Here is a 27,259-nt window from a genome sequence, read left to right as displayed (position 1 = left end):
TCAACGTTGCCCCGAATCGGGCAATTCGACTATGACCGGGAAGTGCTTCCGCAGATTCTCGCAGGCCTCCTTGCGAAAGTCCGGTACCCAGCGAGGAAGTTCGCTGGAGCTAGAAGTAAAAGTGACGGAGTACTTTCCATCAGCCACCGTGTCGTTCTCCCCGTGGATTTCGCTGCGATACAGAAGAAATGTAGAGAACAAGTGCATAACTCGCAAGGGTGTGTCGTGGCTGCTGTGTGAACTTTTAGAGTACCATCTTTTGTAAACAAGTGCGCGACTGTTCGTTAGGCTTTTGATAATCATGGCAACCATCGTGTTTCTGTACGGCGCCTTCTCCGGTGGCAACGTCTCCCCGTTGCGGCCGGTTAAAAAGCTACTAGTTCATTGAGATCGAACCTCCCTCCAATGCACCTTAATAGTACTTGAGAGTGCAGCGTACATACCATAAGCGTAATCCAAAGAAAGAAAAGAAAACTAATTAAAACCGTTTGTCAGCGAACTAAACCAGACTCGGACCAACCCGAGAATTTAGTCTTAGTGAGCTCGCGTGGATCCGTTGTTAGTCGGAATGCCGGTGATCCAGGTGGAGTAGAATTTGGTGACTGACTCTGAATGAACTGTAAGCAAGGAATGTATTTTCGACTGAGTCTGAGGGCCTTCCGTTTATTTCGTTGACAAGTTGTACACCTAGAAACAGCTAGCAATTCCAAATTCGTACGACCTATCTGTATACCAAGATGCACGCCGTGCTCCTGCGAAGGTTAAATTGGACACACTCTGCAATTTGCAAAAAGCAAATTTTTACCCCCCCCCCCTGCAAGCACCAAGAAGATCACCTATAGCACAAATTTGAACATTTTATTTATAATTTTTTTTAAGTTGAGCTTTATACACTTGAGTCCACGACCCCAGGGGACATTCTACGCCACATCTGCTCACTGCTTTAGCTGCAACGAAAGGTGGAGGGCTACGTGGAACGAAAAAGAGCGCGTGTCAGAACGACAGGCAGCGGGTTCATCGTGAGACCAGAATACGTTCGCAGAAAGAACAGAAAACAAATAATGTGTGATGCTCTAATGCGACTGCAATGCGAAAAATCACCCACACAACCTAAGGTTTGAGGAGCTACACGATGTGCGCCAGAACTCATAAGTCGTTCTAACAACACTACTACTTTCCACAACCCACCAGCGCAAAAGTTCCGATTGTTTCGAAACATTTCAAACATTTCAAAATTTATCAAACGTTTACTCAGTGATGGCAAGAGTTGAGTACTTTCTAGCTATCCCGCCTTTCGTTAAGGGCTACGTGTTCCGTGCACGAGGGCGAGAACAACAATGCCGGCAGTTTGAAACCATATTCATATACAGTGTCGTCAGCTTCATGCTAAAACTCGCCCAAACACGTGACCTCTGGGCTTCTGTGTCCCAGTTGGGTGTGTCTATGGGTAGTCCCTAATAAATTTTAGTGAGCGGATGCATAAACCGCTAACCAGCGACCACCAAAGCACCAACCACGAAAATTCACGGAAGAACCAAGGAAAGTTACTCGCTTAAAGAAAGGAGCGGCGATTTAGTTGTAAATGCCAGAGAGCTGCGTGAACATAATGTCGCACCTTATCCATGATATAAACCTGGTGCAACACAGTGGAAATTGTTGTTCAGTAGCTCACTCGGCTCACGCCCTACCTCTACGAGGAGCGACGTACAACTGATGGTGGTCCAGAACAGACCACCTTCGGCCGGCCGACCGAAACAGTTCGGTAAATAAAATAAATATAGCCACGAAGTTGCGCTTCTCATCTCTCTCTCTCTCTCTCTCTCTCTCTCTCTCTATATATATATATATATATATATATATATATATATATATATATATATATATATATATATATATATATATATATGGTAATGGTATCAGCTAACTTTACCTGGAGTTTCAAAATAGGCGAATGCCAAGCAGCTGGACAGAAGCAAGGTGACGTTGTTTGCCTTTGCTTGGAGAGTGAGTGAGTGAGTGAATGAGTGAGTGAGTGAGTGAGTGAGTGAGTGAGTGAGTGAGTGAGTGAGTGAGTGAGTGAGTGAGTGAGTGAGTGAGTGAGTGAGTGAGTGAGTGAGTGAGTGGGTGAGTGAGGAAACTTTATTTCGAATCAGAACGATTCGCGTCTGGCGTGTTAGTGAGCTGGGGCACCCGCCTAGGTTACGGCCAAGAGCTCTCGCCGCTCGGCGGCTTCCTTGGCCCATTGTAGTGCCTGGAGTTGGTCTTCCAGGTTCGAGCTGAGCAGCGCGGCCTGCCATCGCGCGCGGAGGCTGTCGATGGAGGTTTCGCTCTCATTGTCCTGTATTAGTTCCTGGCATTGCCGTAGCAAGTGTTGTAGCGTGGCTCTGGTGCCACACACTTTGCATCTACCTGTTGTGTATATTTCTGGATAAATAGCGTGCATTAGTATCGGGTTCTCGTAGGATACTCAAATTATTTTTTCGTTCCACCTAATCAGATAATCAGTCGTAATTAACTAGTCAAATTCTCAAATATTATAACTGCATAAAAACTGTCAGTGAGAAAATTGTACAGGGACATGAAAAACTCCCGGTACAGCTTTCTGTTGCTCAATACATGCTACATAAAGATATTTTCCGAGCGTGAAAGAAGCTCACGAATACACGCAATGTGTCTCAAGCGGCCAGTCGCGCGATTTTGCATGCAAACTTCGTAACTAAGCAATAAAGAACGATATCACAATTATGGAAACTGCACCTAACAGTACGTCTATAGCGGACATAATACATGTACTGAAAAGCGTTCTGAAATATTTCAACAATATGCGAGTCGGACTTTAGCAACACCCTCGCAAAATTGTAATTATCTCACGTAAGCAGCAAATCCTTATATAAATAATTTTTGCTTTAGGTGCTCAACAGCTGTAGTTCATGGAACTGCCATATGTTTGTGATACAGCGTTCCATATTTGTAAACTTTGTGCTCCTATTTCTTTGCGAGTTACCAATATTCCGCAACTCTTCTAAAGAACCCTAGTGCCTTAAATAAAATCCTACTTCTCAAGTTTGCTAGACTATACCGTTCTATAGTAAATACAAGTTTTAGTCAAATTGGTGCAGCGATTGTCTCAGAAAAGCGGAAACGCTTTTCTGAGACATGACGTGAAGCATGATTTCCTTTCTCGTCGCTTGGTCTGGCGCCTCATTTTCTTGACAGGCGTAAAGGTTCATGGCGACAATGTTCAGTTGATCTGTTAACTGTGTCCCATAACCATCACACATGGTTTTCCCAAAGGCAGTCCAAGTACTTATACTACACTTTGATGTTTAATTACCTTCCTAAAACACTAAATTGGGTTAGGAAATTATGAAGGGCGCCATAAAGGACGACTCCGGATATATTTGACCACTTATGATTCTTTTGTGCCTCCAAAGCGCACGGCACTTACACGAGCGCGTTTGCAATCCGCCTCCATTTGCATAAGACCAGCGCAACCAAAATTTAATCTGTGACGTCGTCGTCAGAAGCGCAACGCATTAGCCGCTGAGCGACGGCGTACGGTGCCACCCAAGGAATCACAATGCTCGGCGAAAGGAAAGAAAATTGAATCCCTTAGTCTGTGGACCCAATTGTGGATCAGCTTGGTAGACCGAAGGCGCAAGAAAGTTAGAAGGCGATGTAGTTGAAGTGAAGGCAATAGCTTCCTGGGCTATAGCTGGGGGATAAGAAGGGCGAGGGGGGGATAAAGGAACTATGTAACTTAGTTAGAGAGCAGCGCTGGGAGTGACAATGCTTGATCGACGTCAACTAGTGGTTGAATAGCCTTCCACCTTTTTTTCAGTACACGCATAGCGACTGTCTGGCAACCTATGCACGTTTCTTGTGCAGCCCGCTTTGGTCGGCAATTTATTCGGGATTGGTTTGGCAATACGAAGGCGAGTAGCGAATTACTTTAGGCTGCACTATCTTTGATATGGATCGTGTTACATTTTGAGACTACACAATCTTCGGGATTGGCTCTTGAAAGAGGATAGAACTTAGTAAAAGACATAGCTCATACAAAAAAGAAACTGACGGTAACATGCCACGTAAGACTTTGCCTTCAAAATTATTCCGGCAAGACAGCCAAATCACGTGTGTATTTAACGCAGACATATGGAGGTGAACGCCACGCGCTGTGGAGCCATTTTACTCCTGAATGACCAGTACACGCGATCTCAGTTCGAACGCGTCTTATATCTTGATTGCTTGAACGAGGTTTGGCAAAATTCTGCGACGTGCCTATTTATAATCACAACGCGCAGCCTGAGCACAAAGGACGTGTTTACGTGTTTTACAGTTGGAATAGCACACCCGACAATTCGTTTTGGAGCGCCACGTTGAAGCCGCCACAATGTCCTGTAACGAAACAACCGAGCTTTATACTCTGAGCATACGTGAGGCAAATCGACGAAAGAAAGCATAAAATAATATCCACCAGAACGACAAAAAAAAAAGCCCAGTTTCGTGTGTGCACTTCTACGGCGATAATAAAACAGAATATCGCTACTATGACACTTTTGTTTATCTACACCACATTAAAGCAGTCTTTGACGATGCTGGCGCGCAAATAGAGCGCTGAATGCGACCAATGCAGTGTAGCAAAAAAATAAAAAAAATACGTTACGTATAGATTGGCTAAGTGAGCGGAACTGCTCTAGCGTGGCAAAGCCGCGTAGAGGCCCTCACCCCGTTTTGAAGAACTGCACCATGCGGGCCATGACGCGTCGGCTGAGCACTCGCTCTTCGATGGTCAAGTCCCGCGCTGTGGCGCTGCCAAACAGGAACCGCACGACGTCATCCCTCCCGACGCCTTCCTCACTCGTCGAGTCGCTGCGATGGAACACGTAGGTGTGTACGCGATTGCCCAGGGCGTGCAGCTGCTCTGCGAACAGCCGCACTGGGCAGACGACGGCGATGTCGCTCAAGAGTTCCTGGGTCCACTTTCTTTGTCCAGCGCCCTGCATTTTAGGTCGAATGAAAGCAGCATACGTGTACGCTGAGCTGGTCGCGGCGCACATTTCTTTGAGTATGCCACAAAACTATATTTACAATGACAGCGGTATTGCGCTCGGGAGGATTTCTTTTCAAAGATTCCCTTCGACATGGGGGACCGCGTAAATTGAGGCCATATCACTAGTTATTGTACGCGAAGCTTCAACCCCAATTTCACGATACTATGCTAATTTCAGCGATACTATGCTAATTTCAGCTTTGTGGCAATCATTTTACGCCGTCTGTAAAGAGCTATAAATCTTTATTTAACACGAACAGTTGTTCCCGCTTTTCTTCTCATCGGAGTTTGAAGCCGTCATGGGTATTAGAAATACGGTTAAACTTAGGTGACAGTCACCAAATGGCTCATTAAGAACGTTGCCTCAGTTGAACCAAAAATATATACTTGAGACGTCGGCCAAATTTTGGCTCATTGTCACACTTCCAAGTGGGTTAAGATGAGCAATAATTTGTATGTCGGACGGCAGTTTTTGCTCAACCACGAAAATGGAAATTGAAGTGTTTGCATACATCACCAAAAAGGATCTGTCGCAGCGCCATTCAAGTCTAAAACATCATCAGGTAAAGGACCCCTCACCAGGTCTGGTCAGTTTGAGCTGACAAGCGCATTGCATAGAATCCGCGCTAACGAGTGTGTCTGGTAAGTATTACATCGCTACGCGCCGCGGAAATAGCTGACATTTCAAACCGAATGCCGTTTGCCCTTGTCCTCGCGTGCATCGAGCTCCACGCCGGAGAGGTCACGTATATGTGCGCATGTGGCTACGTACTTGTGTTCGCGACGTGGCGTCACTCATAGTGACAACTGATGTTTAGAACTATTCCAGGCAATATCAGGTATTTGTGCAATCTGTTGCTTCAGTCAACGAATAAAAGTTTAGAGAAATAATAAAGCACACAAACAGAATGCCTGCTTTCGTTTTTACATCGCACCGCCGCAAAAGAGGCGTATTTCTGTTTAGTCCGCTCGTTCCCATGTCGTCCAGTCGCGCGCGCTGACAACTAAACTACGCCGTTTTCTACCGTATTCCAGAGCGCGATCATGCGCTGTGATCCGCTTGCATCTGCCGCGGTTTTAATGCAGCACTGACTTATACCGCTAGGGGAGTGTTCTCGTGCACAACGCGCAAACTCGAGCGCTGCGCGAAACAAGACAAGTGGAACAGCGCGCGCTCGAGGTCGTCACCGGAAGTGCGTCGCGCAACAAAAACAAAAAAGCGAAAAACAAGGCGACAAAGAAAATATAAGGGGCGGGGCCCGTGACGTATGCTTCGCGCGATTCTCCGGCTCTGCCATGGGAGAACGCAGAGAAGGAATTTCGCTTGGAGAGGTTAGACGGGGCAAGTGGAGAGAGTGTCCCTCTTGGCAGTGGCCCTCGGCATTTGAAATCCAGGGTTCGCAGCGCTGAAATATTTATATGTCGGCTATCAATGAAACAATTTTAACAATTATTTCAGCAGAATACTCCCTAAAGTGCACGTAACAACTTCCAGTGTATAGTCCAGATTTGCTGTGTGGCCTGTTAAGGGGCCGTTTAAGAAAATACTGTGTGGCCTATCGAAATATGACGTGCCTTTGACGACAAAAACCCTCCAGACGAGCAAGGCGTCTGCCTCCATCCATCTCTGTGTGCCCTGTCCGTGCCTTTTCGACACTCATTGCAACTTTTGTAAGAAATCACGTATAGATTGTTGACTGTATAAGAAAACGAAATAGCTGATATAACGAACTAGTCGGAACGTTAACGTGCGCTCTCGACTTCAGCCGATAGCATGGATGAAATTAAGCGAACTCTTTGAGAGGGCACTTTTTTAGGCAGCCGAACATGGGGTAGCACTTCAAGTGGTCTCGATTGCGCTAAGAGGACCAGGTGAAGGCAGCGTTACGACGACTCATTGTTGTATGAATCCAGTTAACAACATACGTAGTGCTACCTATATGATCACGTTAAGTCGCGCTCCGTTAGCTTTGCGCTGCTTTATAGCGTAAATTAGTTAAAGCTTTGTCCTTCCAGACCACATAAGTCAAGGCGGATGGCTTGGCCTTCGATGTACCGCATTACTTGTTCTGGTAATCACTGATTACATGGTTGTCTCTCTGTGCGAAGTGCGAAAACCATGTCAGACCACGTAGAGGGCCTGATCAGGCCCTCTAGGTGACAGAGACGTGTGTGACGCAGATAATTCAGAGGCATACTATTCCTGATTCGATAGCGACGGCGGCTGGGGCAGCTAAACGCGCCTGTAATCAGATGAATGGGTCCCTGTGCTTATCTGGCTCGTGATTTTTGCGTGACCGAAAATCAAACCGGTGGACCATTAGAGTTACTGAATTTGTTGCAAGTGTAGGGAAGCGCAGTCGAGGACATCAAAATCTAGGTGGGTTGGTGAAATTAGGAAATTCGCATGCGCATGTTGGAATCAGTTAGCGGAGGACACGGGTAATTGGAGATCGTGGGGAGAGGCGTTCGTTCTTCACTAGACATAAGATAGGCTGATGATGATGAACGTTGTATCAGCGTTTGCTTCGCTGAACGTCATCGAGAGTGCATCAGGAACGCAACACGGGCAACCGAGGTTTCGCAGAGACGCGAACTGCATCGGAACGGTGTGAGGCGGTCGCGCCTCCTGCCGCGGCCCAGTGTGACCCGGCGCTTCGCAGAGCGTTGGCGACAACAGTCTCAAGCGTTGTCTATACCGGCAGTGTTCCTCCTTACCTGGAGCGTGCTCGCAGCGATCTCCCAGACATGGAACTGGGGGAGGAGTTTTTCACGAGTTCTGCAAGTTGAGAAGCTCAGTTGCCCCTCACGCGAAAGCGTTCCACATTGAAAGCAATGAGCTAAGAAGGCACGATTATGCCGACGTTCCCCGGTTCAAACCTTGTGAGACTGGCTCTCTCAGATTATACAGGCCGACGAACTTTCCTACCAGATGCAGTTGAGATTTGCGTCGTGCTTGAAGCGCAACCATTCGGGACTGTTGTCGATTACCTCAGCATAATTTTCCGTCACCTCAGTAGCGTCCTTCTGCGGAAAGCCAAGCCACGAGAGAAGAGACATAGCCGATGTATTAGTTTCCTGCAGATAGACGTTCAGATAGTCGGCGAAATTCTCCATGAGCGCCGGCGCCTCGTTGTCGGAGAAGCCCATAAGTACACTCATTCCAGATACCTGAAAGGTATAGACGGAGAGAAAAGTGGAAGTGGGAAGACATAACCGACAGCATGTGCCCCATGCTCATATATGCGACTCACTAGCGAGCTGGTAAAATTATTGAATCGGCTGACCTAATTATGACTGATTATCTGATCTTCGGTCATTCCTTCAATAATCGACTGCTGGTGCTACAAAGATCACTTTACTACATCTCATGATATCCCACCTTGAGTTCATCGCCAGAAATGTCAACAAAAATCACTTGGATATAGAGCTTGTGCTCTTGTTCCCAGTTCGTCTGTTGTTTCAAGCGAACCGCTAAAATACATGAACACTTACTAGGCCATCACTGCTACAATTATAGTTTGAAAAAAGACTGGGAGAGCACTGTGTGTGTCGGTCTATATGCACGTCGTTGTACTCGTGCCTTTTACCAGAAGATTTAAAAGCGACATGCCTAATTGTGCAACATCACAGCTCATTAAATAAAAACAATATTATCTTCCTGTCTCCTCTCCAGTTGCGCCTTCTCTGGGCTGAACGAACTGCTTTATACAGCTTAAATAGGTTAATTTTTATTCCTGTTGTAGTATCGAGGTGGCATTGGTACTATGCAAAATAAGTACGTGATGAGAACAAATCACCAGGGTGAAAAAAATAAGAAATGTCAGGTACTGCCTATGTGACATGGAGGAATTCCGGAATCACGTACAATTTCAACATTAAACGTAGTAAATGGCTAAGCAAATTGCTACCAGGTGCTACGAACTGTGGGGCTGTCTCGTGCCAAGGGAATTGGTACCGATAAGCAGAAGACATAAGACTGTAGTGCCACACTAGAAATCACGATTCATAAACTCTACAGTAAAAGACAACCAAGCTCCTCACCCAATTTCTCAATCTTTATAAAGAAGGTTTGTTGTTATGCGCACAGAAGCATGTGACAAGATACAAGCTCACAGGAACCTCAGAACGTCTACTTTGTACGAATAACACCTGGTTACTCTGTTTGTCCACGTATGCAGAGTGTTTACGGAGGGGAAGAAACGAAAATCCAAGACGTATTTTCGGAACTTAAAGGCTATACCTTTAATGCATTTTGGCACTACGCTTTCGAAATGAAGGAGCCGGCATCGTAACGATTCTTAAGCAGAGCAACTGATACAAGGACACACAGAGACGCAAATACCGCAAGCATCGGCGCTGGTTTTGAACATACTAACAAATACCTGATTGTGACGAATATTTTACAGACTAATTTGCACATTTGCAAATTGTGGCGTGAAATTTTTAACGGGCGCTCCATCAAAAGCACAGGATATTTGCGTTCGGGTGATTTCTGATGGCAGTGCGCTACAATGTTGAGTTGCCTGTTCATTGCACCACTGAACGGCCTTCCAGAAAAATAGCAGTGCATGCTGATATTTTTTTCTTGGTAAACAACCACTTCCTCTCAGTAAGTATCGTTACTCTGCAAGCAATGGGACGATACTGTAGCTGATATTGCAGGCTACTGCTGAGTAACTACTGCTGACTACTGCTAGTGCAGCTGATATTGGTAAATGTACAACGCAAGAATTCATAATTAATTATCTTTTCACTTCTCAATTCTAACCAATCGCTATCATACAAATGGCTGGCACAACCGCTGCTCCTTTGAAACCGCAAGAAGGCGTATTGTCGACAATGAAACTAAAATGCGGCGAATTCCTTGCACTGTGTGTCCCAGCTAACTTTAGGCAAGCTGTTCAATGAAACAAAGTATTGAAAATACAAGGTCCAAGGTACAGTTATAAGACATATGGTGTTAGGTTGTGAGAGGCTTGTCGACCAAATACCATCGCTTTTAAAATCATATCTTACTATAGGTTTTTCTATTCATTTTTTATTGAACTCCTTGGCTAACGTTAGCTAGCTGGGATGCCCTAGATACAGGGTGCCACGTGTAACTTCAAGCAGTCTTTTTTTAAGAAAGTCTCACATCTCAAGGGAACATAGTCTAGTGTTCGACAAAAATTCGTTTGGCGAGCAAACATACCGGTGCCAAAAGACATGCACTCGCCACTCTGCAATCTTAAGCAAATAAGATCAACGGACGCACTGGCCAAGCATGCACCCTTAAGCGAATAATATGAACGGATTACTGTTTTCAGTTGACCTGAGCTAGTAATGTATACTGGTTGAAGTGCGATTAGTTAGCTTGTTTTCAAAGTCCAATAACGCAGTTTTTAAATTGTTTGTGGTATCGTAGGCACGATTGGAGACGTTCCAGATAATGGTTAGAAACAAACACTTAATATTTAAACATTTTATTTAATGGTTTTTTTTTCTTCGTGGTGATTAAGGAAACCATCGATATAATAAAGAAAACAACATGAAGGTGGTCCCACGAACTGCGGGAAATGATGCCATGTCAAACATTTTGAAACGCAGCGTATTCCATTTTGACTTTATTCCAATATTCTGACGTAAGTTTACGTAATGACCGGCAATATTGTCTAAGCAGCCTAATGAAACGCTCTTTCGTTTATAAAAGGTCAGTTTTGTTTGCTTTCAAAGGGAATAGAATTGCCTACGTTCTGATCTGAATGGCTGAGAACAGGTGAAGAGTGTGCAGAAGTGCTGACTGCTTCGGGACGCTGAGCTCGCGCCGTGAAAGTGGTTAACTGAGAGGGGACGGCGGTGCCGGCATTCGCGGCGCGTCTGCTTTCCCTCGCTTACCTTTCCCTTACTGGCCGAAAATCGTGAATGCATGAAGCTGAAGGTTGACAATGCCGCTAAAGTGTAACCTCGGAGAAGGTGAATTAGCAGAGCGATGTTCTACACGTGACCGAAAGGGCTTGACAGCGTTAAGCTGGCAAACAATATCTTTTTTCATATACGCAAATGAATCCATTTCCCCGGCATCTCTGAGTAGCCATTTCGGCAGAGTGATCGGTGGTCAGCCATTTTAATTTCCTTTCGGAGCGGGGTAGCCCCTGGCTATTCCGAAAAAAAAAAGTTCACTTTTGTTAGCCACGTTAATTTATCTTTAATTAATCCGCGTCACTTTGATGCAGTGAGCTTGCGCGGTTTTGTGACGTCGCATGAAAGATAGATAAAGTTGGCACAGCCCGAAAGAAGATTGATCAAAAGGCGATGCCTAATGATGAAAATTGAGTAAAATAAAAAATATAATGTTTTCTCTTTGTTCAGCCGTATCATTCACAATCAGATCGCACACGTCTTATCACATCTAGCGTTCTGGCTGTTTTTTTGTCGTCGCATGACAGACAGGCAAAATTTGCCTGGCCACATCTTTTTTTTTGCCATTCTCGAGGGGCTAAAGGCAGAAAAGGAATGGAAACAGTTTGTAGGAACAACTTTACATTATAATGCCCCGAATTTCCAGACATTTCGGACATTGCAACTTCCGCCATATCTCAAGCTTGTCCACACTCCACAATGTCAGTTCAAACTTAACGGGCAGCTATTCTAATAAGAAATGACATATCAAATGATCGGTTGAATCTCAACACCTTTCAGTAGCAATGTCGACAGGATACTTCCTTATAATGGAAGAGGCGTGTATGGGACTTGATCGTAACTTCACCGATGCTTTAAAGCAGCATTTTCATTAGGATTAAATCAGTGCTATACTGCAGTACTTAAGTAGCGACTAAAGACCGTAAGTGCGTACGTTATTAGAAGACAGTACCTTCTCGAAGTTGCTAAATGAAAGCTGCTCAAAGTCGGCCGATAACATGAAATACGAGCGTTTCTTTTTTTTTTTTTTTTGAAGTGCTGACCTTTCATTTACTTTGATGTATTGCGACAAAGTTTAGGCGATGGCCTAAGGGACGATGTACAAAGTTCCCTGGGTATGTGGGTTTTTAAAGCGGCCTCGCTATGCCGTACGCATACCCTGAGCTTCTTCCACATGACGGGGTTCCACATGATCGGCAGGTTGGGAAAGAATGTAGGCAGGCCCCGCAATGCTCCGGGCGGTGTCTTGAACAGCGATTCCACGGGCAGCCTGCGCCAACACTGCAGCCAGGCGCCCTTAGTAGATGCCTCGTCGCCGCACAGCAGACGGGCCAGGATCGCCCTCATCTGATCCGGTGCGCGGTTAAGCCCGTACACGGGGTATCTGCTTGGTGTCGAAATCACAAGTAAAGATTAGCAAAATGTTTCTTTTATTACGAGAAGATATAATAAATCGTAACGCGTCCTTCTAAACAAAAAAAGCAACTTTCAATTATGCCGCAGCCTTTCCTGTTCGGGCTCGTTGAAATTGTCTGTAGCAAACGTTTTGATATACGCATGGTAGGGAAGAACGGCGGATCGGCCATGTGTTTTAGGTATATTGAGCTCCGCTTTTCTTTCTTTTAATCCGGTACATCTGCATATAATGTTACATATATTGTGGTGTTTCTGAGTTATACTGAGTATTTTGTTAACGTGCGATTAGTTAGTTAAATAGGCAAGTGCAATTCTAGAGATGTTTTAGGCTTGTTTAAAGGCGTAAGTTGGATTAGGAGACTGTGGAGGCGTAGCAAAAAATACCCAATGAAATGGTTTTTATTACATCATTCTGTGCCAGGCTCTTTTCTCCATTATCTGATGAAAGCCGGTAAATGATTAAAAAAATGGCCTCACAGCAAGCTTGTGCATCTGTATTGCAGCGGCCCCAACTCTTCTCAACTCTATTTTCAATAAACGAAGAAATGGCTTAGTGAAGATTTTTAGTGTTGAATATCATTTAGGATATATAACCTTGTACGTTCTCATAAGATCGAAAGCTACTTTTAAGGTGGCACCCAAGCAAAATATTAGGTGAACTTAGATTGATCGACTAGGCTGCTTTAATAAGAAATTCTTTGTTCGTAATGAGAGCCCACTTCGAAATTGGCAAGCGATACAATTAGGGGAGTGGCGCTACATATTGTTACGTGTGGAAAGACACAGATGAAAGAGGCTATATACAGGATATTTACACTGGAGCCAGACCACCAGGCCGACACTCGCTCGCGCCAAGGGCACAGACCCCCTTCGTCGTCGTTCTCGCGGCGGCTCGTCCCTTGAGCATCGCTCGATGATATCGTAAAGCTACCCCCCAGCGGCGAAAGCGCCGTCACGGTGCTGTTAAATATCCAAGGCGCGTAGAGAGTTGTAAGGTTTGTGTCGGGTGACGTGGAAAATGTCACTGGTTGTCACAGCGGAGGATGTAGTGGGCGTGGCTAGAACGATTTCGTAGGTGACATCGGTCACTTGGCGAAGCACGCGATATGGGCCTGTGTAGCAGGAAAACAGTTTTTCACAAAGGCCAACTTTACGCGAGGGTGACCAAAGCAACACGAGGGTGACCAAAGCAACACGAGGGTGCCGGGCACAAAATGGACATCACGGTGGCGGAGGTCGTAGCGTTGCTTTTGTTTGTCTTGAGAGAATTGCAGACGAGCGCGCGCAAGTTGGCGAGCATGGTCAGCATGGGCGATAGCATCACGGGCATAAGCACTAGTTGAAGCTGTGGTGGACGGAAGCACAGTGTCCAGTGGTAGCGTCGGTTCACGACCATACAAGAGGTAAAAAGGCGAAAAGCCAGCAGTTTCGAGACGGGAAGAGTTGTACGCAAAAGTAATGTAAGGTAGAGCCTGGGGGTCCCAGTCCCGGTGGTCGTCTGAAACGCATTTGGATAGCATGTCTGTAAGGGTGCGGTTCAAACGCTCACTGAGGCCATTCGTTTCAGGGTGGTAGGAGGTAGTAAATTTATGCTGTATAGAGCAGGCACGCATGATGTCGTCAATGACTTTGGCGAAGAACGCACGGCCACGGTCTGTTAGCAATTGATGTGGAGCACCAGGAATCAAAATGATATGCAGGAGGAAGTCCGCAATATCAGTTGCGCAACTGGTAGGAAGAGCGCGGGTTACGGCGTAGTGGGTCGCGTAGTCCGCCACGACTGCAACCCACTGGTTTCCTGATGTAGATTCCGGAAATGGGCCGAGAAGGTCTAAGCCGACACGATGAAAGGGCTCGGCAGGGATGTCGAGCGGCTGCAGGTAACCAGCGGGGAGCTGGGAAGGCTTCTTGCGTCGTTGGCAAAGTTCACAAGGGGCGACGTAACGTCGTACGGAACGGGCAAGGCCCGGCCAGAAAAAACGGCGACGTACACGGTCAAAGGTTCGAGATACGCCGAGGTGTCCTGCCGTTGGTGCGTCGTGAAGCTCTTCTAGACCGGTTGAGCGGAAGTGTTTAGGTATCACAAGTAGGAACTCAGAGCCGTCCGGATGAAAGTTACGATGGTACAGAGTACCGTCGCGGAGGACGAAGAGGCGTAGAGTGGCGTCGGCCGGAGAGTGTTCAAATCGGTCGGTGAGTGCTCTGATGTAGGCGTCACGACGTTGCTCGTCGGCGAAATGAAGCAGCAGCGACACGGAGAATACGGAAGCAGCACTGGTATTATTGGAGGAGTCAGGGTCGTCAACAGGGTAACACGACAAGCTCTCAGTGTCTTGGTGCAGGCGGCCAGACTTGTAGACCACGGAATATGAAAATTCTTGTAGCCTCAAAGCCCATCCACCAAGCCGGCCTGTAGGATCTCCTAGCGATGAGAGCCAGCAGAGAGCATGATAGTCAGTGACTACGGAAAAAGGGCGACCGTAAAGGCAAGGACGGAACTTCGCAACCGCCCAGACTACAGCAAGGCATTCTCGTTCCGTAATGGAATAGTTGCGCTCCGATGGTTTGAGGAGGCGGCTCGCATAAGCAATAACGCGATCCTGGACACGCTAACGCTGGGCTAAGACGGCACCTATGCCATGACCGCTAGCATCTGTACGCAATTCTGTAGGGGCATCAGGGTCGAAGTGGGCGAGAATGGGTGGTGAGGAGAGAAGAGTGACAAGACGAGAGAAGGCGGCGGCTTCTGCAGTACGCTACGATAATTGTACGCTGTTCTTCAAAAGATTACTGAGGGGTCTAGCAATTGCCGCAAAGTCTTGAAAAAAACGACGAAAGTACAAGCATAGCCCTACAAAACTTCGAACGTCTGCGGCTGTCTTCGGAACCGGAAAGTCTCGGACAGCGCGAGCTTTGCGGGATCAGGCTGTACTCCGGAAGCGTCAACGAGGTGGCCCAGAACAGTAATTTGGCGGTGGCCGAAACGACATTTGTACGAGTTCAGTTGTCGCTTCGCCTTTCGAAATACATAAAGTATATCTGTTAGACGCCCAAGGTGAGTGTCGAACGTGGGCGAGAAGACGATGACGTCGTCGAGGTAGCAGCGACATGTGGAGCATTTGAAACCTCGGAGCAAGGAATCCATCATACGCTCAAAGGTGGCAGGGGCATTGCATAATCCAAATGGCATTACTTTAAATTGGTATAGACAATCAGGTGTGATGAACGCGGTTTTTTCTCTGTCCATATCGTCAACAGCAATCTGCCAGTATCCAGAACGAAGATCAATAGAAGAGGAATAGCTGGAACCGTGGAGGGAGTCAAGGGCGTCGTCTATAGGTGGGAGGGGGTAGACGTCCTTCTTAGTAATGTTGTTCAGATTACGGTAGTCTACACAGAAGCGCCGAGTGCCATCCTTCTTCTTAACCAACACTACAGGTGACGCCCTGGGAGTCGAAGAAGGCTCAATGATGTTTTCGTCTAGGATTTTGTTCACTTCACTTTGTATTACTCGGCGTTCCGACGCAGAAACTCGATACGGTCGTCGGTGAATAGGAGTAGGATCGCCAGTAAGAATCCGATGCTTGACCGCAAGCGTCTGGCCTAAAGGGCGATCGTCGAAGTCGAAAATATCTCTGTAGGACGATAATACTTGGCAAAGGTCGTCAGCCTGCGCAGAGAACAGGTCCTTCGCAACCATTTTCTTTATGTTGGGATCGGCGGCCGAGGCTGGCACGATGGGCCTGATAAGCTCGCAAGAAGCATCGGTCGATAAAGTAGCTACGCGATGGTCGCCGAGACAATCAATGTTGGCAAGGCAAATACCTTGCGGTAGAATTTGTTTTGCCAATCCAAAGTTAAAGATACGCATGAAAGTGCGGTTCGCAGTAATAGTAAGTATACTGTGAGCCACGGTAACGTTATACTGTAGTGGAATGTCGGGCAGAGGAGTGACGAGGTACTCGCCATCAGGGACTGGTGGGAAGACTGGTGGGAAGAGTTCAATATAGGCTATTGATTTTGGCGGCAGGCCAATAAAGCCGGTGGGGCGTAGGTGGCACTGGGGTGCGTCAGATGGTTCTGCGAGAATCGGCAACTCAAGGCGAAGGGTAGTGGCAGAGCAGTCAACAAGATCAGAATGCGCGGAGAGAAAATCGAGGCCGACAACGAGGTCGTGGGGGCAATGAGCAATCACGGTGAAGCGGACAGGATTGTGACGGCCGGCAATGCTAACACGTGCCGTAGACATGCCAATGATAGGCACAGTACCGCCATCCGCAACGCGGACGACGCGTGCCGACGCTGGGATGAGGAGCTTGTTCAGTCGTCGTCGGAAGGCAGCACTAATAATAGAAAGATGTGCACCTGTATCGATGTGTGCCATGATAGGATAGCCATCAACGTCAACGTCAAGAAGGTTTTGGTTCGTGTGTAACGTGAGCAGAGGATTTGAGGGCAGTGTGGACAACGCAGCTTCACCTCCAGAAGCTGCAGTGCCTAGTTTTCCGGCTGGATCCGGGAGGCGATAGGCGACGGGGAGAAGCGACGGGGTTGGGGCGAACGAGACTGATGGCGTCGAGGTGAGGGCGAGCGGCTGTAGTGAAGATTCGGGGCAGGTGCATCAGCGGCAACGGGTTAATGGCAGGTGGCATAGGGAACAGAAGGTCCAAAGGGGCGGGAATGAGCGGCGGTGTATGTCCGAGGAGGTGGTGGCCATCGGTTGCGGCAGTGACGAGCGATGTGGCCCATGCGACAGCAGTGGAAGCAGATTGGCCTGTCATCAGGGGTATGCCATTCGGACGGGTTGCGGCAACATGTGGCAGAAAAGGACTGCCGGGGACCAGGAGGGCTGCTACAGAACTGGGGAACCGTGGGTGGAGACGATGAACACACGGAGTTGAGACCTATGTTTTCAAATTCCTGTCTGACGACGGCCTTAATCATCGCAATCGTGGTTGCTGGTGAATCGGGATGCGTCGCGGAGAAAGCTGGCAAATGGGCAGCCTCGAGCTCGCGGCGAACAATACGGGTTACGTCGTCACAGGGGGTGATCTGACGCGGCCGACCCTCACTTGTCGACGTAGCAGCAGTGTTGGGTAGCCGCGTGATGTGATGTGTGATACGGCGGCTCTTAGCTTGTTCAAGGCGACGGCATTCTTTGACGATGGCGTCGATAGTCGAGACGTGGCCGAAAACAAGCAAATTGAAAGCATCGTCGACGATGCCTTTTAGCACGTGCGACACTTTATCTGCTTCATAGTATCGTCAGTTTTGCGGCAGAGAGCCAAGACGTCCAGGATGCATGAAACATACGGCTCTGTAGATGTCTGAACACGAGACGCAAGAGCTTTTCTCGCGGCAGCCTTGCGCCCAGTGGGGTCGCTGAACAGTTTCCTGAGCTTTTCTTTGAAACTGTCCCAACTGTTTATCTCGTCGTCATGCGTTCGGGGATACACGCGTGGGGTGCCGCCGACATAAAAGATGACATTCGCGAGCATGATCGTCGGGTCCCGCCTGTTATTAGCACTGGCGTGTTCATAGAGCTTGATCCATTCGTCAACGTCCTCACCCTGCAGGCCAGAGAACACACCAGGGTCGCGATGTTGTGTAACCGTGATGATTGGAGCAGTCAGACAAGCCGAAGCCGTTGCAGAGGCGGTCTCGTCACCGGGAGGCATGTTGACAAGCTCGATGTACCGACCACTTCGGAGTTCCGTGGCGAGGACGACGATCGCTGACCTCCACCAGAATGTTACATGTGGAAAGAAACAGATGAAAGAGGCTATATACAGGCTATTTACACTGGAGCCAGACCACAAGGCCAACACTCGCTCGCGCCATGGGTATGGACCCACTTCGTCGTCGTTCTCGCGGCGGCTCGTCCCTTGAGCATCGTTCGATGATATCGTAATAATATTTTCGACAATGGTACCTCTGGTGTGACTCCTGCAGTCACTGATTTACTTGGAACGACAGTGAAGGAAGGGGAGATTTTGTCAACTCGTACGTTGTGGCGCGCGCCTTTCCACTCGAGCAGCGGGAGCGTGACAGTCGGTGGCCTTCTTCAACGCGACAAAGTCATATATTGGCCCAGGGAAAACAATGATAATCTTCTAGGCCGATAACGTAAGGATACAAGGCGGCTCAATGTTTTCATTTAGCTGTAACCGTTTTTAGCTTTCAGCTGTAGCTTTCATTTAGCTTTCAGCTGTAACCGCGAAACGGCAAAAAACCGTATTTACACGCGCAAGCCCCGCACTTTCTTTCTGAATATTCGCCAGGTGCGGGCCATGCACGAGGCAGGCTTAGAGCTACTCCTTCAAGCCTGTGACCGCACTCAGACTGCTATGCAACTAAATATAACCACTGGCGGTGGAGTATGAGAACATTTAAAGTCGACGACCAATTTTTCTGGCGCGGACTAGTGCCATCTCGCTGCGGCTTGCGGAAACGAGTCAGCACGCGAGTATTCGCGTGTGGCTTAGTGAAACATCTTTGCTAATTTTCGCATTCTAAAGTGGTGCTGCGGGCTTTACACGAGTAACATTACAGTATTTCACTTGTAATGTTGCAAAACAGATTTTTTTTTTCATTTTTTAACGGGCACTGCGGTTCCACCTGGTGAATGGGCTCTCGCTCATGAAGACCAACTTTCGAGCGCCCGGCACCATCCCTTCGCCGGCGAACATGTGGTAGCCGAGTGCAGACGCGCCCGAGGCGTGCGCAACGATTACGATGTCCGAGGCGTTGCCGCCGAAAGGCTCCGCATTGTGCCTGACCCACTGGAACGCCTCGGCCTGGTCCATGAAGCCCACGTTCAGGGGCGAATCGGCAGTCGCCATGCTGACGAAGCCCAGCCGGCCCAGGCGCCAGTTTGGGACCACGACCATCACTTCACCAACCGCCGCCAGAATCCGGCCGTCGTGGTACGGGTCGTTGTTGCTGCCCGCCTGTGTAGTGCGATAGCGCAGATAAAAAGAAAAAAAACTGCTTACTTACGTTACATTCGACTGGTCGCTTTCTAGTGCTTGGGAGCGCTCTCTCGCAGTGCAGTGTACGTTCGATTGGTCAAAATCGAGGGCTCGGAACACATTCGCCCGGTTTATTCGGAGCGCCGTGCTGCAGCTCCGAGAGGTCGGAGGCGCTCCCACCTTCGAGCTGAGGGCGCCGTCGAAATCTGACAGGAACCCGGTCGCCTGTTCGGATTTCTCTGGGAAAACCTATAGCCCGTTCAACTGGGGCAGGTTTCCTCTGGTTGCAATTTCGAGAGGGCTCCGCAACGGTGCAAACCGAATTCGAGAGTGGTATATAACCAGTCGAACGCGCCAATAATTGACTGTCATTTAAACTTGCTTGGTGCAAGAGCTGTAAAATAAAAACAAACGTTAATATGTTGAATACGTTCTCGCAGAGAACGCAATCGTCGCTTTACAGGCTTTGTGATCATGAGGGACGCGGGGAAGTCGACATCTTGCGACGTAAACGATCTCGAGTCATATAGCATAGGTTGCATGGGGAGGCTCAAGCAAAACACCGTAAGTCGCAATAATGAGCAGCTAAAGCTACGTAGATGATGAGCGTATTGGAGAAAAACGGTATCAACAAAAATAAATTGTATCGTTTACACGCATGCGACGGCCACGGCATGCGGGGTCGGAAAATTTGTCAGAAAAGGAAGTGATTAGAGTGATAAACATTATTGCAAGCCTGTCGCGTTCTCCCCCCCTCTTCATGGAGCAGAGAAGACTAGGTCTGCGTGGCAGTCGGGCTTTTCCTGCACTTAACGAACAAACGTAAGTGCAACGACTTAACAACAATAAGGATTACTCTGGCCGCGGACAATTTAGATGCAAGCTGCTTTAACAATTAAAGGCATTACCAAGAGGCTCCAACTGAACATAGAAAATATTTCGGTGTGCAGTGAAGTACCTTTGTCTACGGGAACATTAGAACATCCTATGGAAAAATATTCTCAAATACAAATCTCAGTTTGCTACTGACACAATAGATCGCAAGTTAAGAAATATTCATTTTTGCGTCGCCATACTGTTTTGCTCTCTGCAGAGCTTGAGTTGCACGGTTATTTCCACTTTCTTTAAGTTCATGATGTAGTTGAGGACCACGTTGGGTCTTGCACGGTCATGCGCATGCTTAAATTTCTACGCAACGCTTTTAAGCGTTGCGTGGAAATCTGTGTTGATGAACCTATTCAAAGTGTCGGCTTGTAATCCATGAAATAACTTCTTCATGTTTGCTTGACAAATGGTATTATTCAGGGAGTACCGAAAGTGCTGAATGCTATACTTTTTGCGTGCTTACAAGATCCACATTGTTTTTTGCAGGCAGGTCAGGACTATGCTCCTGTTAGTACATCCTCTATTACGATCACTCAAAATTGACTTTGCTTATCTCAGAAACTATTAAATTATAAAAGGTAATTCAACTGCATTCCTTCTTGAAGAGAAACACAAAGCGTAGGATGGAGGTCGCCGTCTTGGCGTAAGAAACACCAGTTTGTATATAGGACAAACACTCGCAAAGATCATAAATAGGCTATAAAGGTTTATGGAAATAGAATTCTCAATAAAAATAGGACCTTGCTTAGTTAGTCTTGCAGTGTCAGATGTGTAATGGACGTTCAAGTTATACAGCTTGAAAAGGGTGCATACCTGAAAGAAACCACCATGTATGAAGAAGACGATGGTTAGGTTGCCCGGGCAGATACGTCCATCGCACGACGGTGTCCAGATGTTAAGGTGCAGACAGTCTTCCGATGTGCTTATATTCATCTCATCTGAAAGACATCAAAAGGGCGCGTTTCAGCGTTGTCTGTGAAGCGCCAGGAAGACACTGAGTTACTTCATGCAGCCTTGCGAAACGCGGTCACAAATAAAAATTTAGCTCTGCTCTCCAGACGCTGGGGAAGATGCGTGCTCCATTAAATGTAGAGGCGAATGCACAGCTCGCTGTCCTAGGTTACAGGCTACCACTATGTGCACCACTCCACTAATATGGCTACCACCACTATGGCTACCACTATGGCTAGCAATACTATGGCTATGACTATGACTATGACTATGGCTATGGCCACCACTATGGCTACCACTATGGCGCCTCAATTTGCCGTAATTTTAATTTTCATTATCACGAAAATTAGCTTACGGTTTACAAGAACAAAAACGTAAAAGCACAATTGACGACGTATGCAACGTATACAAATATTAGAACTAAGCAACCACGTTTTGGAGGCAACCGAAAACGCTTTCAGTGATCTACAGCGCTTTCAATTTTGTATACCTTCATCAGGACATGAGAACATAGTCACCGGTCCGTTGTATATTTAGTATCCGCTTCTTCAAGCGTTCGATAGGTATGTCCTGTTAGAGTTTTTCTTGCCGCTGACTTTCTAGTATATACTGTTCGATTTGTCACACTATATGCAGACTGACAGCCCTTTGATCCGTATCAGTGACCGTGCTGGTGGCGTACTTCTGAGTATGCCAAGCCTCCGACGTAGGAGGGAGTGAGATATTGCCATCGATGACGCCAATGCTGCATGAGCTAAGAAATCAAGGTCATCATTTACTGATCTCCCCATAGACGACTAGAGCAAAAACACTGCAGTAACCTAGTTACCAGAGTAAGCTGCTCCTTATTAATTAGCTTATTCGTTGGTCCTGCTCGTAAAAACTTTGTAACGCGTAGTTAAGCGACGATGCCAATTCCAACTTGCAGTGTTCTTTTTTTCTCTAATGTATAGGTCCTATCCTAGTTCGCTGCAGAAAAATGGCATCTCGCGACACTCTGCAGACACTTCTTGCTGCGACTACTGGCTCCATATGTCACCTGCAAATTTCCCATCTGCATCAATGTCTCGCCCAATTCTCTCCTTTCTTTGATTGTGTTTGCATTACCTGATAATTTATTCCGTTAATTTATAACAGAGGTCTGGTAAGGCTTCGTTCTCTAGTGAAAAAAAAAAACATATCCTGCGTAACTCCTATATCAATATAGACATATGGCATACGAGAAAAACAGGTTTTTATATGGGATACTGCACGTTTCGTATCGATTATTGGATATGGGAGGCATATGAGTGCTTTTCAATAGGAATGCGCAATATATTGCTTGTCCAAACAGGCTTGATGCATATTATTCGTTTCAAGCATAACAGCTATCCCCATTTGCGCTGTTATATATACTATGTCAGCCTATTTAATAATAATAAATATATTTTTCTGTGCCGTTGTGCGTTATATGGTTTTCAGGTAAGAGTTCGTTCAACATCATGGGCCACATCAAGCTATAGATGGCAGGATGAGTGAGAATACTGAACAATGCAAAGCATTCTTCTTCAACTGCAGCCACATGTGCGCGGTCGGAGTGTCTTGCCGCTTTGGTGGGCTGATCCCGGTGTTGGTCCGAAATTCTGTAACACGGGGTGACTGGGTATCTGCACTCTATATGTGCACTAGGGCCACTCGGTACATACACTGGTTATATGAACCTGAGGCCACTGAGTATATGTTGCTGGGTATCTCCACTGGGTATGTGCCATTGGGATTTTAGTTTGTTTTCCATGACATTATTGCCACTCGAAAAATTCTGTCTTCCTTACTATAAATCTAAGAAACTACACCATATGAATATTTACATAACCGTTCGCTACGCTACAGTTACTCTACTCATACAATCGCTGATGGCGGAAAGAGCAGCGCTTGTATTTTTTCTGTCTTATTGATCTCTGCTTCGTGCTAATATTTTCTTACTGCACTTTGCTTACTTCGATAGTTGTCACGCTTCTAGGAAAGAGAGAAACTTAATGCTTCGCATTTCCTGGACGTCCACTACAATTGAGTTAACCAAATTTGTTGTTGCCTTCAGGGATATCTGAGTAACATACCGTTCCCGGCTAAGGCGCGTCAGGCGTTTACGCTACATCCTGGTTTTTATTCAACTCTGAATTTCGTTACTTAATTTATCGCGTACTGCTGTCTAACCTTGCTTGATGTTGGACTGGGCGCATGCGGGTGCGGGCGACGTGGCGTCGAACTGATACAACTTCCTGTGCCAAGGTATGGGCGCGGCGAACCGCAGCGTCCTCTGGTCGGCGTACGGCACACCCAGGAACGAGCTGACGAGCACGCCAGCGACGATGGTGACGCTCCCGTGCACGCTTCCGAAGTGTCCGTCCACCACGACGCTCTTTATCTCGGGTCTGATCCCCTGTATCATCGCATGGACCGAGACGAGCACCAGCGCGATCGACACGATGCTCGCCACCATGCACACCAGGTCCCTGGTCCGGACGTCTTGGCTGGATCCCAGAGAAAACGGTTACGAGAAAATCGAATGCGAGATTGATGGCAGCCTTATGGGTTCAATATGAAATGATAACAGGATAAGAATTTCGTAAACAGGTTTGATAGATGTGGGTATGGTTTGAAGAACTCAAATGTATATATATATATATATATATATATATATATATATATATATATATATATATATATATATATATATATATATATATATATATATATAACAATAACTGGCAGGCCGCTAACCTATTGAAATAGTGTCTGGAACACGCATTATCCTCGTAAGTTATGCACATGGCATAGCTCATCCACAGCGTACACAATTTGCATATTCCAGGAATGCACCACGCGGGAACCGTAACATCGACCATTACGGAAGTTATGTGCGTGCTGGTGAGATAAATATTTTTGATATGTGGAGATGCTAGCCGTGAAAAAGGTTTGACATTTTGCTACAGGTTTAATTTAGAACGATGGATCAAGGGACCAGAGAAAAGAAACAACACAGGCCCATTATTTTTCAGGAAAGCCCAAAAACGGGCCGCAGTGAGCACAGTGAAATGAACAAAGTAGGAGAAAGTCGAGCTCTTTGGCACCGATAATAACTGAACAGTGCTTTTGGCTCCATGGACCACAGCGAACGCATAACATTTTGCTTGTTGCCTATGCCACTAGTCTTGACTTAACAGAGCGTTCAGTTCGCAACGCTCCCTTTTGCAAGTTTCGGTGGTTTGGTGCAAGTAGATTGGTCTCAGTTTCTTCCTGTTCTCTCGTCTTTTGATCGATTGTTAAATAGTAAACCTGTAGTAGCGTGCCAAATTTATTGCTCGGCTACAGTTTCCACCTATCAATAAATGTCCTCTCACTAGCACGCACGTATTTTCAATACTGGTTCGTATTACGGTTTCGTTGTGATATAGTCATAAAATATGCACTTTACTTAAATCGTTTAAAGACAGTGGTGTCGGAATAAAGTATGACGGCAGTGCGTGTTCAAGAGTTTAGGGAGCTTTAGAATAGGGTTCGAGAGCTTAGGGTGCCCCAACAAGCGACGAATTTGCGTTCGTCGTCTGCCCCATCGGGAAGGTGCTTTAGAATAGGGTTGCTGGTGTGGCGGGCTCACAGCCACACCACAGTGTAGAAACGACTCTGAGACACCCTCTCTCTTTTTTGAGCATCGCTGAAGTGTTATCGCGTTGTGTTCGCGAAAGGGGAATGGTTCGAGGGTGCGCTACCGAGCTGCCGAGGTTTGAGTGCAGCAGAAATAGTCAGTTGTGTTTTGTTCCTCAGGGTCGCACGTACACCTCGCCTTCTGCCTGCCTTCTTCATCTGCGCTCGCATCGCTCACAACATTAGTGACCCGGACTAGCCGCAAGTGCTATGGACACACCTCACGGTGGCGACACTCTCCGTTGTCGAGGTTAAACTGCCTCCCTTCTGCACGGCGAACCCTGAACTCTGGTTGATCCAGGTGGTATCGCGATACGCTGCACGGCGCATTACGGCAGACCTCGCGAAATACCACCACGTGGTGAGCAGTCTGTCCCGTCAACTGCTAGTGAAGCTCGAGACCTGTTGCTTTCTCCACCAGGAGACAACGTTTACGACACGTTGAAGGCAACACTCCTTCGCATGGTTACGCCTCCTGAAGACCAGCGGTTGCAACAGCTTCTCCATGAAGTCAACCTCGGTGACCGTGCACCAAGCTAGCTGCTGCGTCATACGCAGTAACTACTGGGCAAGAGAGTGGACGGTCTAGACACTGTACTGATCCAACAAATATTTCTTTAGAGAATTCCCCTAACTACAGAATGATTGTGGCTTCCTGATGGGAGAAAGACCTATCCAAGCTAGGCGCGTTAGCCGACAAGCTTATGGTTATCGCTCACAAGCGAACCGTCTCAATACGAGCTGCCTTAAGAGCCTAAGGACGATATCTCATGCCTAGTGGACGCCGTGGCTGCCATCCTCATAGCGTCGCGGTCAACTGGTCAGTGTGCTACGACGCCACCTCCCAAGTGCGAGAGGCTATGTTGGTGACATCTCAAGTTTCACAATGCCTCGCGCAAATGTTTACTGCCTTGCCAGCTCTCGGAAAACGCCCCGGACAAAACCTGAGGGCGATCAGTGCCTCTGCCACACCCCAAAGTCGCTCAGCCGCCTTCTTCCTAACAGACCACAGCAGCGGCTTGCGCTTCCTCGTTGACACAGCTGCCGAACTAAGCGTGGTCCCAGCATCGCCCGTGGACCGCAAGCGGTAAACAATAAGGCCATCGCTACATACCGAATCCGCTCCTTAACTATAAGTTTAGGCCTGCAGAGATGCGCTGGATTCTCACATTAGCTAACGCGAAATTCGTCATCCTCGGGGGGGATTTTCGGCGCCACTTCGTTCTCTTAGTCGACGTGCGTAACCGGAGACTGCTAGGTCCCGTCCTACACAGTGATGTTAAACGCAAGCCTTCTAAACATACGCCGCTCAGTCTGGCGCTGTTCAGGCCAGCTGGTGCTTTTCGCATCACTTCCATACTCAGCGAACTTACTGACCTGACGCACCAACGCCGAGTCGGATCCCCAGTCAAACACTGTGTGCCAGCACATGGCTATCACTGATAAACCATGTGCATGCGCGACCACGTCGATTGCCACCTCGAAAGTTGCTGGTGGAAAGGCAAGAATTTGACCATATGTTGAAGGTGGCCACCATTCAATCTTCTACCAGCCCATGGGCATCTCCTCTCCACATGGTTTTTAAGCCTTCATCGGGTGAGTTGGCGTCATTGCGGGGACTATCTAGCGCTAAACGGTCTTACGAAGTCTGATATATATCCCATAGAACATGTTCATGACAAAATGGCGGGTCGTCTGCACGGCGTAACAATCGCTTCGAAACTTAAGCTTGTGCGAGTGTACCACCAGATACCTGTAGCAGCAGAATACGTCGCGAAGGCGGCCATCACTACGCCATTCGGTATATTCGAATTCCTGCGCATGGCATTCGGCCTTTGCAACGCAGGTCAGACGTTCTAAAGATTCACCGGCGGCATCCTGCGAGGCCTCACTTTTTGTGACGCCTATCTTGACGACCTGAATATAGCGAGCAACACTCCAAAACAACAGAAAGATCACTTACTAGTTGTTTTTGGGCATCTATTTTGACATAGCGTTGTCGTTAGTGGGGTCAAGAGTGAACTTGGAGTTCCGGAGTTACCATTCTTGGGACACGTGTAATCTCGGCCTCGGGAGTATGGCCACACACATTTTCCGCCGCTAACTACGAAGCATCAGCTACGTGACTTCGTGACTACGTGACTACGTGACTCCTACGCCGTTTTGTTTCTAAGTGCGCCCAAATCATAGAGACACTCCACAGACTACTGAAGGAAACGGAAAGCTCCACAAGCGACCTGTCTTGGTACGACGATAGGTAAGACACTTTCCACCGAAGCAAACAGGCCTTGGCAAAAGCGATTCTCCTGGCGTATGTACGACCGGGCGTTCCACAGTGAGTAGTGATGGAGGTTTCTCACACAACTATCGGCGCCGTGGCGCAACTCAGTGACGGTAC

General features: G+C 47.4%; 1 protein-coding gene across 1 annotated transcript; it reads right to left on the bottom strand.

Annotated features, from left to right (window-relative positions):
- LOC142570469 (cholinesterase-like) lies at positions 1 to 25,191 on the bottom strand. Its single transcript, XM_075678853.1, has 8 exons — positions 25,082 to 25,191; positions 23,371 to 23,687; positions 21,040 to 21,164; positions 19,022 to 19,320; positions 12,113 to 12,338; positions 8,045 to 8,224; positions 4,729 to 5,000; positions 1 to 172 (listed from the first exon to the last, which is right to left on the bottom strand). Exons 1-8 carry the CDS (start codon positions 25,189 to 25,191, stop codon positions 1 to 3), a joined length of 1,701 nt encoding a protein of 566 aa, XP_075534968.1.
- Positions 25,192 to 27,259: the final 2,068 nt, after the last annotated feature.

This window comes from Dermacentor variabilis, chromosome 2, assembly GCF_050947875.1.
Source record: "Dermacentor variabilis isolate Ectoservices chromosome 2, ASM5094787v1, whole genome shotgun sequence".
NCBI classification, from domain to species: Eukaryota; Metazoa; Arthropoda; class Arachnida; order Ixodida; family Ixodidae; genus Dermacentor; species Dermacentor variabilis.
Note: the sequence above shows the minus strand (reverse complement) of the source record. Positions and strands in the feature narration are given on the sequence as shown.

What these genes read in the sequence shown, in the direction of transcription:
- LOC142570469 (XM_075678853.1), bottom strand. Translation starts at nt 25,191, where the DNA reads ATGCGCCGTGCAGCGTATCGCGATACCACCTGGATCAACCAGAGTTCA. An exon ending in GAGAGTGTCGCCACCGTGAG is followed by an intron (nt 23,688 to 25,081) that starts GTGTGTCCATAG and finishes TCTGGGATCCAG; the next exon opens with CCAAGACGTCCGGACCAGGG. An exon ending in CCAGTCCAACATCAAGCAAG is followed by an intron (nt 21,165 to 23,370) that starts GTTAGACAGCAG and finishes GATGTCTTTCAG; the next exon opens with ATGAGATGAATATAAGCACA.